The sequence below is a fragment of the Macrosteles quadrilineatus genome, unplaced genomic scaffold, assembly GCF_028750875.1.
Source record: "Macrosteles quadrilineatus isolate MER2022 unplaced genomic scaffold, UCM_ALF_1.0 Scaffold_12__1_contigs__length_5162894, whole genome shotgun sequence".
NCBI lineage: Eukaryota > Metazoa > Arthropoda > Insecta > Hemiptera > Cicadellidae > Macrosteles > Macrosteles quadrilineatus.
In genome coordinates this window covers 2,528,039-2,539,613 of record NW_026542605.1, presented here as the reverse complement: position 1 = coordinate 2,539,613, position 11,575 = coordinate 2,528,039, and the positions used below count along the sequence as shown (strand labels likewise).

Sequence of the window (11,575 nt, the reverse complement as noted above, 5' to 3'; positions counted from 1 at the left end):
ATAATATAATTAACTAAGAAAATAAAAACAAAGTTAAATATTAATTTTTTTCTGTTTTAGGGTATTATGTGTTATTTTATTTTTAAATTAACACGGACATTTAGTTACACACCGTAAATAGGTATTGTAGACAATCAACATGTGATTATGTCTTATGAAGAGAAATAAAAACATTCCATTTAAATTGAACTTAGTTAGATTTTTTTTAAGACTAAATTTTGTTTCTAGGTTAATTTTTAAGGAGGTTCGATACTGCATCATTGTTAAAATAATTTATTGTGTTCACGATGATTTTATTCATGGTGTTAAACCTTCATTGTATCTGAAATAAAATTATTTGTTAAATATTTTGATGTAAATAAAATACTGATACTGGAACAGTATATGGTGCTATTTTAAATTCTACTCTGGTATGAACATAAATGTGATGTTATAGTATTTAAATATTGTTCATGTAATTTTTCCAAACTGAAATGTGTTTGCATTTAATGTTTTGATTAGCGTATGTTAAATAATTCTTATATCTGAACACTTACGGGAAAATATACTTGATTACTAATAAATTGAAAACAAATTATCTTTTGAGATTGGTTTGTATTGATGAGACATAAATTGTCTATAAAAACTATACTCTTTTAAACAAAAAAAGCATTTAGCTCATTCTTGTTAGGATTATAAATAATAGGATATATTGATACTGTATAAACTTGCTACATGTGTCAATTCTGCAAAAGAAATAAATAGTTTTAATAAGTAGTGTTAATCACCAAAAGAACACAGACTGGTAACACTTGTTCAATTTATGGCCAAGATCTTAAAAGATTAATTAGTCTTTTTGCGTTACCAATATACACTCAAATCATTAAACCAACAATTGACCACACAAAATGAAACTCTTATCTGGTATCATAATACTGCACTGAAATATCTCTTTTGCCAATTCAAACACTTCTAAAATATCACCAAGAATACAGTACCTAAAAAGGCAACTATAGTAAAACTAAGCAGATTTTTTAAAAGTATTCAAGTTATTTTTACTCATATTTCAGAATAAATCTTTAAAAAGAAGTATTGTTTTGTTTAACAAATATTACTTGAGCAAATTAAAACATTTAGTTTTCTTTAAGGTTTGCTAAGAAAGTTATTGTTTAGGTTTTCTGTTAGAATAATTAACTATATTTTCATTAATGGTACTTAACAATTCACTTCTTTGAACTGTTGGTTTTAAGTCTACCATAAACACTTGTTATTTTTGTACTATCAGTCATCATCAGGGTGTGTTTTTTCACAATTTACTGACTGTAATTATTTTCCTATCGAACATGTAAATGTATTTACCGAGTACCTTACTAGTGAACATTCTCTGTTAGGTTTAATTGCGCGCGATTTTTACCAATTGGACTACCATGTCGATGATAATGTATAAATTCTTGTCAAAAACTATTCTAGTACTTTGAAGGCCTTATATCAAGAGAGTGTTCACGTTATGTCTAAGATCTAGCCATAGGTATGTATAACTTAGTCACTATGGGATATCCTAGAATAGGCAAAAGGCACACGCATGGCCTGGCCCATAGAAATCCGTGTGCGTGTTTAGAATTTATATTAATTATTATCGATCGATGCATTTTATAACTTTGTAAATCAATTCGTATTTTGTATTAAAGAAAAGATAACGGCGTTAAGTGAGTCGTTAAACCGAAGCATCTGTGATATTCCCGTGGGCCAGGTTTGACAGGCAGACTCACTCCTTAACAGTTCCTGGTCGGTCGAAAGCGTTCTTGTGTGTGTATGAAAGGAGTTAGACTGCTTAATTGTGTGTAAATATTCGTGTTTGTAGATAATTCTACTTATGTTCAATGTATATACGGTATAGTTTGTGTGTTTCATAAATTTGTTCCTCTTCAGACAGGTTTAAAAATTCAGCAACAACTGGTTTTTTGCAATTGTAAGATAAAAGATGTGTATAAAGGATCCGTTATATCAAAACGACTTGTTATTTCACCACTGACCCATTCAAATGCTTGTATCTCAATGTCCACATTGGTGAAATTTTTTGCATAAAACTACTGTTCACTGTTCATTGTGTCCTATAAAATCAAACTGAAAACAGTGTCAAGTTCATATAACCAAATTTAGTAATTTAACAGAAAAAATTAAAACAATCTGTCCAGTGTTTGGGAGACAAAAGTTAAATTGAATTGTCAGAAAAAGTTTCCTTGGTCCAACTTACATTAGAAATGTCCTGTATTTTACATGTGAATTATCTTTGATGAGTAATGAATTTCTTGAATTTCTCATCATCACTAAAGAATATAACATAACAGAAATTAAATTAATATTTATTTTAAATCTACATTAACAAGATTATTGATTAAATGTTGCATAGCTAATTTAATAATTAAGAGGAGGATTGTGTAATTTTTGTGTTCGTATCTGAATTGAAATCAAAGTCTGACAAGCCCCTGGTTATCACTAGACAAATAAACGGTATCAGCATTCTGACACATACTTTCTCCCATAAGTTTGTCAACAACCTCACATCCGGAAATGGGATTTGTACAATTTTGTTCAGAATATAAAGGACTATAACATACTACATTTTTATCAAAATAGTTCATGCCATTTTTTGGGAAAATCCGAATTTTTGTTATTTTATGGGGTTTTTATGGGGAAAATAACATAATTTACAATAACTTTTGAACCGTAATTTTTAAAGGAATGGGATTTGTGCCGTTTTGTTCAGAATATAAAGGACTATAACATACTTCATTTTTATCAAAGTCGTTCGGGCCATTTTCGGGAAAATCATAATTTTCCGTTATTTTATGGGGTTTTATGGGAAAATCTCCATTAAAAATAAAAAATGAAAAAAAAATCTCAAAATTGTAAGGACCATAACATACTATGTTAAATCAAAACAGGATTTTTTTCTAAAATCCTATTTTTTGTTATTTTATGGGTTTTTATGGGAAAATAACATAATTTACCATAACTTTTGAACCGTAATTTTTACAGAAATGGGATTTGTACCATTTTGTTCAGAATTTAAAGGGCTACAACATACTAAATTTGTATCAAAATCGTTCGGTCCATTTTTGAGAAAATTCGATTTTTCCGGATTTGTATGGGTTTTTATGGGAAAATCCCTATTAAAAATCAAAATTTCAAAAAAATGAAAAAAACGCCTGGAGATACCATAGATTAGAACCTACATACCAAATTTCATCGAAATCGGACCACAGGTGTAGTCTCTAGCTCTGTACACATCCAGACACACAGACACACAGACACACAGACACACAGACACACGGACACACACACACACACACACACAGACATCACTTCGAAAACCACTTTTTTGGGTCCAGGGGGACCCAAAACGAATATATCCACTCAAAACTCAAACTCGAAAATTTTGACGAAAACAATACTTTCTCCATATACTATGGTATAGGGGGAGAAAGTAAAATGAAGGCGAGTGAAGCCTACAAATGAATAATACCTCGCCTAAAAGCAAGTGATTTAACAACAGAAAACAGTGCTTTTGCACTTAATACTTTCAGTAAAAACAAATAAAACAGTGTACATTTTATGATGAAACTGATATTTCACACCTATGTCTTAACAACTTAAAAACACTTTTCTACTTTTTTAATTTAAAAGGTTGTAAAACCTTTCTAAGTGTTGTCTACATACAACCAACTTCAGATGCTCTCAGTTGCAGCATTATTAATGATTATTGTTAAGTTGGAGATGTAGTTTGTCCTATAAAACAAAACCCTAAAGAAGAAAATAAGAAGTGTTATCGCAAAAAAATATTCTCGTTAAAGCGGCATTTATCAGTCGTGAAGAACAAAAGAAAAGTGTACTGTGCTCAAAGTTGGAAAATTATAACCTAATAATATTTTATGTTTAGCTGTAAAATTTGTGATATGAATTGTTACCATAAAAGTTGTTTATCGTAAATGAAAATTGTAGGTAAATGTATGTAGAGCCATTCTTTGCAAAATTAATTAAAATGTCGGCTCCAGAGTCAGGGGTACAAAGGCTGTGACCGCGTCTCTGCAATCTTGCCAAACAAAACATGCTTTATAATTAACAATTATCATTAAAGTTTAAATATTATGTTAGCATTTTTCTAATCTTGGTAAGTTGAAGTGATTTAAGATTTAAATGAACTGCGAAACGGTTCTTCTTGGAAGTAGAAAGGTACGTAAACAGTTTCCTACTTCAATAAATGTTTGTGTCTATGATTATGAGATCACAATTATTTATCACTGTCATAATCTTGTTATATTACTCTATCCTAAATAGTCAGCTGTTAAGTAAATAATAATTAGTTGACACTTATTGTTACTTTTAAAAACATAACATTATAAACATCTATGGTATAGCGTCTCGTTTTCCTAGTCAGGAACCAATGAGAACCTCTTTAGCAAAGGGTGGGGGGCGTGAGATACTCTTCTCTCCGCAACGATACGAAATGAAGCCATCGGTGTTCGTGTCGTAGTGGTTAGCGTACTCGACTGATGACCATGAGCTATCCTGATCGAATCCCACCGGTGGCATTAACTTTGCTTAGAATGTGATTACTTCTTAACTGTACATCTTTTGTTAGAATTTGTAGCATTTATAATTTTATTTTATGAACAGAACAATTTTTTAATTAGTAAACCTTTATTAGATTTTTATCTTGTATCTTTTTTATACCATCAGCAAGTTTGGTTGGTTAGGTTATGACAATTTAATTTTTTATTTAAAAAATTATCAAATTAATTTTATAATTTTTTTTTTAAATTGACGTGAGGGGTTCTCCCACAATCCCCCACTCCTTCGCAGAAGAAGTTCTCATCGGTTCCTGACCAGGAAACTGAAACGCTAGTACATCTATGGTGTTACAATAAATAGATATCATTTACAATGTGCGTGTAATTTAATAGAATGTTCACAATAACAATCACTTTGAATCTCATTTATAAGTAACTAGCTGTGAGTACCCGTTCTTCGTACGGGTTTATTCAAGAATAAGGTTACAAACTTTTTGTAATAACAATGATTAATTTATTTTAACATAATTTAGTACATAAAAATACATTAAAAAACTTAAATCTTAAAAAATATTCGAAAGTTTTAAATAACAAAGTTGGCAAAGATAGCAGAGTTGAAGCGCTTAACATTTGTCACAGCGAAATTACAATATCAAAATTTCAAAAACAACAAATGACATACATTGAAAATAAATATTAAATAGTGAAGAAAAACAAAAAACACAAAAAATGAAAAGGTTGCCTAACTTAATGCCTCTTCATATACTATATTAGTGGTTCGACCGCCTGGGGCATGTATGTAAAGGTTGGTTGGCGATCGCACTCGGCTGCACGCCACGTACAGCTGTCCGTGTGAAAAACATTGCGCGTCACCTAGTTCAATCCCTGCTGTTGACAGTGTCTGACCTTGCGATTTGTTGATCGTCATGGAAAAACATGGATTTAAGGGAAATTGCAGGCGCTTAAACTCAAAGGGATAGTTGCTTGGGATGAGGGGGATCCGGGGGACAAACACCACTTCTCCCGCACCACAGCCTGTTAGAATTTCGGCTTCTATGACATTTCGCTGGAGACTTCGAATTCGAAGCCGAGTCCCATTGCATAATTTAGGAGGGTTTAAATTTCTTAGAAGCATAACGGGAATACCAATTTTAAGATTAAGTTCGTGGGCGGGTAGTCCAGGTGCTGTCACCGAGTCAAGAAACTCTGCCGGGTAGTGCACTGCGTCATCATTTCTTAGAACTGTGTTCACCGACAAATATGTCTTGTCCTCGCTTAGGAATAGGGACATCACTTTCTTATTTATCTTTGTTGAAACTTCATTTTTTGGAGTGAGAATAGCCCTATTGCATAACCAGGCACTGCTCTTGTTTGGGAGGTCTTCAATTCCTGGATAGACTTTCTCGATGAGTTCATCTTGGGTTTGAACAATAACACCAAGAGAAGGTGGTATATCGATAGTTCCATCAACGTTACCCAGCTTTCCATCTCCCAACTTTAACAGAACATTGGAGAATTCTTCCACCTCATTTCCAATATTGGCCCGCATGTTCTTTGTTAACGCCAGTTTGTTCATTATTGGCCATAGGGTAGATCTTTTCATAGAGGCGTTAATTTCATCCGCCCTTGTGCCTCTCACTACAACTGGCAGAGTTTGGCGGAAGTCACCAGAGAACAATACCGTCACTCCACCCATGATCTTATTACTGTTCCTCATATCTTTGAGTGTTCTGTCGAGGGCCTCGATTGTCAGTTTATTGGACATCGTACACTCGTCCCAGACTATTAAGGAGGCTGCTTGTAGAACTCGTGCCATGGGAGCGCTCTTCGATATAGAACAAATCGGGATGTCCATATGCTCTACATTTATTGGGATTTTGAACATGGAATGGGCAGTTCTTCCACCTGGCAGAAGGGTTGCTGCAATGCCAGAAGAGGCCACAGCAAGAGCAATCTTACTGTTTGATCTAACCTTTGCGAGAATCAGCTTTATGAGGTAGGTCTTTCCAGTACCTCCAGGAGCATCAAGAAAAAACATCTTGTTTCTTTGTCCATTTATGCTCGTCAAAACTTGCTCATACACTTGGCGCTGCTCCTCGTTGAGAGTTGGCGTACACTGTTCAATAAACCTAATGAGTTCGGGATGGTCGTAACTTGTCTCTCTGATATAATCATGGTTTAACTGATTGACATCTATGGCTGGTACTGGTAAGTTGTAGCTTTCGAGCCCAAGTCCTCCCATGCGAGTGATTGTCTCTTGAATGCTTGCTAGGCACTGGTCATATATGATAGGATTGTTTTCAAAGGTGGTGTTAATGTCGACTTGATGTGCAGATCTCAAAAAGTCCTCTGAGAGGGAATCTCTGAATCTGATCCAGAGCTCAAGAGGGTTGCTCACATTGCAAAATACTAATAAGACACTGAAGAGATCCCTCAACTTGGTGGGACTGTCAGAAACAGCAGCTTCTGCAAGAGTGCCCTCCCAGCACGCATCATCCTCTAGTAAACCAAGGGCACGGCATGCGGATTGGAAATTTGGATGGAGCACACCATCAACAGTCTTGAGATCCTCAAAAGATGTTGGACCTCGAACAGTGTGTAGGAGGAGTCGGAGATGGTAACGCTCACTGCAGCTTGGATGGACAGTGTACACCCTACCGATGCACGGATCTTGTCTCACGTCAGGATGTCCTGGTACTGGTTGTCCTCTCCGCCTCCTGGACCAACCTCTTTGTTTAGAGTATGTGTAATAATAGGGCAACTCGTTGTAGAGGAGGGTTCTTGAAAAGGCGTCCGTCTGGCAGAGATTGAAGAAGGCCAAAAGAGTTGTACTTTGGTCCATTCTTTCCCGAACATTGCCTGGCTGGAAATATACTCTTTGCTCATTTGGAAGGTGGACCTCTAAATGCAACACAGCGGGAAACCTCTCATGTATAGGAAATGATAAAATTCTCCATACCGCCTCAGATGTGCATATATACCGACCACTTTGGTACATTTTAATTTCGTCTGTGTCATTACTTACTGCAAATGTGGCCTGGTCACTGCCCTTGTTTATGTACTTGCAGATGTACTTTATAGATTTTACACTGCTACAGTACTCAACGTTAACATGTGTTAGAAATGTTCGGGACAATACAGGCGAGTAAGGTACTACCCATCGGTTGTCCATAGGGATTTCATCGTTACCTACTCTGATTAGGACATGATGGCCTCCATCATCTGGGGAGCGCCTTCTGTATGTTGGGTATCCATTGTCTCCTGTTGCCGTTTCATTGACAAATGGTCTAGGGTATCTTTTGCTACAGTGACCATCCTTCATACAGGGAAGCTTGCGCTGTCGCACATTAAAAGCTCCGCATGGTCCGTGCAGCATGTGAGTCTTGACTATATCTGCAAGTTCAGGATCAGTTTCAGGATTTGGAAGCTCTGCAGAAATGACTTGATCTATTCTATTTGGAGGAATGGATTCTTCAAGCCAAATCAGGATATGAGCGTGTGGAAGACCACGTTTCTGCCATTCAACAGAGTACATGTAGCAGCGAACTGAGCCATAAATCTGGCCTTTCATAAGAACAGCAATCATACAGTTAAGCTTCAAATGAAAAACTCGTGATACCACATCATACCGGTCGTGAGCAGACTGCCTTTCTCCAATTACACTCGTGATTTCTATCCATTTTGGATTTGTTGTCATTGTTATGAAAAGTTCTGGACGACCAAACTTCCGAACATAGCAAAAGGCGTCCTGTGTGCGAGAATGCATATATCTAGGACCTCCAGTGAAGGTGGCAGGTAAAATTATCTTTTGCCCCATTTCTTCTACGTTGTCGTCTCGTCTTAAAGCGTCTTGAAGGTGTATGTAATTCTCTGCTCTCAGTTCCTTTTGGTGCGTACGAAGATACAGCAGCCTTTCACTCTCAACTTTAGCGTACATGTCCACCAAGTACTGGTTCAAAAGCTGTTTGAATTTATGAATGTGATTTGCTTCACCTTCTCTAACCATAATGCGATAGGCGTAAAACTCTCGTGAGCTAGTTTTCTTTGTGGTTGGTTGTTTAGTAACCGGGTTTACATGATATAAATTGAAACTATATCCATCTTCGCCTCTACAAAACATAAGGGGATATTGTAGGGCATCATAAGATCGGTGGGTTTCATATATTCGTTTCAAACCCTGTTCTCTTGAATTTAAAATGATGTCTCGATGGTCACTTGGATCCCCAATCATCAAAATAGCAACCTCATTGACTGTTGGTTCATTGTATCTACCTGGGTGGTCCCCTGCAGGGCGTCTGTCGGCTCTAATAACAATTTTGAAATCAGGTGAATCTACAGGAAATGTTTCTAAAGTAGTTTTGAAGCTGAGCAAGTAGGCGTTATTATTCTGAAGCATGTTTTGCAAAGCGGCCAACATGTCATGATCAAGGTCTTGAAATAAACTTTGCCTTCTTTGAAGCTGGACTTGGTCATCCCCAACAAAGTAAATCTGAAGGTAAGACGGCGGAAGTCCAGGGGGTGGCAAAAGAGAGCCGATCAAATGGTACACTTGTCCTTGAACCTTAAATGTAGGCATATATGGTCCTTCACGGATTTCATTACCTCCAAAAGAAGTCATTTGGAACGCACTATTGTAGGCCCTGATATGTCTAAGAAAATTTCGCGATTGAGGTGATTCGTCCGATATCCATGTACGTAGCGGCTCAGGTGCTTCCAAAATAGACGGTATGGACACTTTACCAGAAGCACAACATATTCCACGTGGTTCCTTTGACCAACTCAAAGCGTGACAAAACCTACAAACTTTATCAAAATCTCCAATATTGGCAGCTTCACTGTAACGTGTAAAAGGATCATATTGGAATCCACTGTTGTGTGTGTCTCGCCATTCTGTTAAATTTCTTTCGACATGCCGAGTTCTTTCCCGCGCGATCCTAGTTTGTCTTTCTGCGTCGCTCTCAACGACTCTGTTCACCCTATGTCTTTCAGAATCAGCGGCAACACGGGCATTTCTGTCAGCAATGTCCTGGCTTGCTCGAAGTTCCTCCACTCGGGTCGCCTCGTCATGCAAAAGTAGAGTTTGCTCTTCAACAGTGCGACGGTACCTATCATTGTCGATTATATGTCTAGCTTCCCGCTCTTCAGGAGTTTCATTATTCCTACGTTGGTTTTGCCGAACTCTATCTCGTTCTTGCCTACTTTCTCTCTCTTCTCTTGTTTCATTTTCCCTCCTGCGAACGTGTAGGATTCGGTCACTGTTTCGACGTGCTCCTCCCTCCTCCACTGTCTCGTTTTCCCTCCTTTGAACATGTAGTATTCGGTCACTCTCCCGACGTGCTTCTTGCTCCTCCTCTGTTTCGTTTTCCCTTCTCTGGACGTGTAATATTCGGTCATTGTTCCGACGTGCTTCTTGCTCCTCCTCTGTTTCGTTTTCCCTCTTCCGTACGTGTCGTATTCGGTCACTGTTCCGACGTGCTTCTCGCTCCTCATCTGTCTCGTTTTCCCTCCTCTGAACATGTAGTTTTCGGTCACTCTCCCGACGTGCTTCTTGCTCCTCCTCTGTTTCATTTTCCCTCTTCCTTACGTGTATTATTCGGTCACTGTTCCGACGTGCTTCTCGCTTCTCATCTGTCTCGTTTTCCCTCCTCTGAACATGTAGTATTCGGTCACTCTCCCGACGTGCTTCTTGCTCCTCCTCTGTTTCGTTTTCCCTCCCCCGAACGTGTAGTATTCGGTCACTGTTCCGACGTGCTTCTCGCTCAACCTCTGTCTCGTTTCCCCTCTTCTGAACTTGCTGTATTCGGTTGCTGCACCGACGTGCATCTCGCTCCTCTTCTGTCTCATTTTCTTTTCTCTGGACGTGCCGTATTCGGTCCCTGTTCCGTCGAGCTTCTCGCTCCTCTTCCGTCTCATTTTGTATTCTTTGGCTAAATCTTAAACGTTCAGTGTCTCGCCTGCTTTCACGTTCTTTTTCATTCTGCTGAGACCTAAATAGGGCGACACGCTCTCGACTGGTTGAAGGTCGTGCATAATCTTCAACCACAACGGAACTTAAAATTGTCGACTCATTATTGCTATGTACACCATCATCAGAGTCCGAATCATCATAATCAACTGATTCCGTGGATACACACAATTTTTGTCTCTTGGCATTATTTGTTTTTCTACCCAAATTGCTTTTTCTCTTGCGAGGCATACTCTTCAGGACATATTTATTTAGAAACAATAGAAAATATTTCAACAAATAATGTATTAAAGATTAACTTGTAACCTCTCAACTAAAGCAACAAAAATATTGTCCATATGTTTAGTTGTAAACAAATTTAATTTGTGTTTGACACTATGTCAACGAATATCTCTACTGTACAGTATGAAACATCTGATTGATGCAAATTCATATGGGAATATGAACTTTTTTAAAAACATTACCTCAAAAAAAAATAAATTAAAAGAAGAGTAGATTTTCTTTTATTTATAAACGTGAAATAATTTAGGACATTATTAACTATTATAACTTTTATTTTGGTGTAAAGAGTAATGAACAATAATAAACTGGTCAAGTTTGTTTGCTGGTTAGTAGCGCACAGATATTAAAGAATAACAATCAGCTGATCGTAATTTTGTTATCTAAAATGTTTAACTTTTATATTGAATACTTTGTATTGAATCTGTAATTTGAATTAAATTTACTTCTAACCAATTAATGTATTATTATTTTAATTATTTGTACGGTAATGGATGAAATGTACAAAACCCATTGTTATAATTAGCAGAACTGGTGTTCAGTTATATAATATAGTATACATTTCGTATGGTTTTTAAGTTGTGTGAATCGATAAGGCTATGGTTAACCTTGAGTTCAAATAGGCTAACGTTTTCTAATCACAGCTGTATGCCAATGTCAAAATTAAGATTGTATTTCAATTAAAACCATGTGCATATGATTAGTTGTAAACAAAGCAACATTCTTCCAGAAATTCCACGTCAAAAATCGACAAAAACTTGATTTTCAAGGGTTTACTGTT

The 11,575-nt window shown here is 36.8% G+C and overlaps 1 protein-coding gene across 1 annotated transcript; it reads right to left on the bottom strand.

The window, feature by feature from the left end:
• Window positions 1–5,292: 5,292 nt before the first annotated feature.
• Window positions 5,293–10,746, bottom strand: LOC129004884 (uncharacterized). The gene has a single exon (XM_054433578.1). It carries the CDS (start codon window positions 10,744–10,746, stop codon window positions 5,293–5,295), a length of 5,454 nt encoding a protein of 1,817 aa, XP_054289553.1.
• Between the last annotated feature and the right edge of the window lie 829 nt (window positions 10,747–11,575).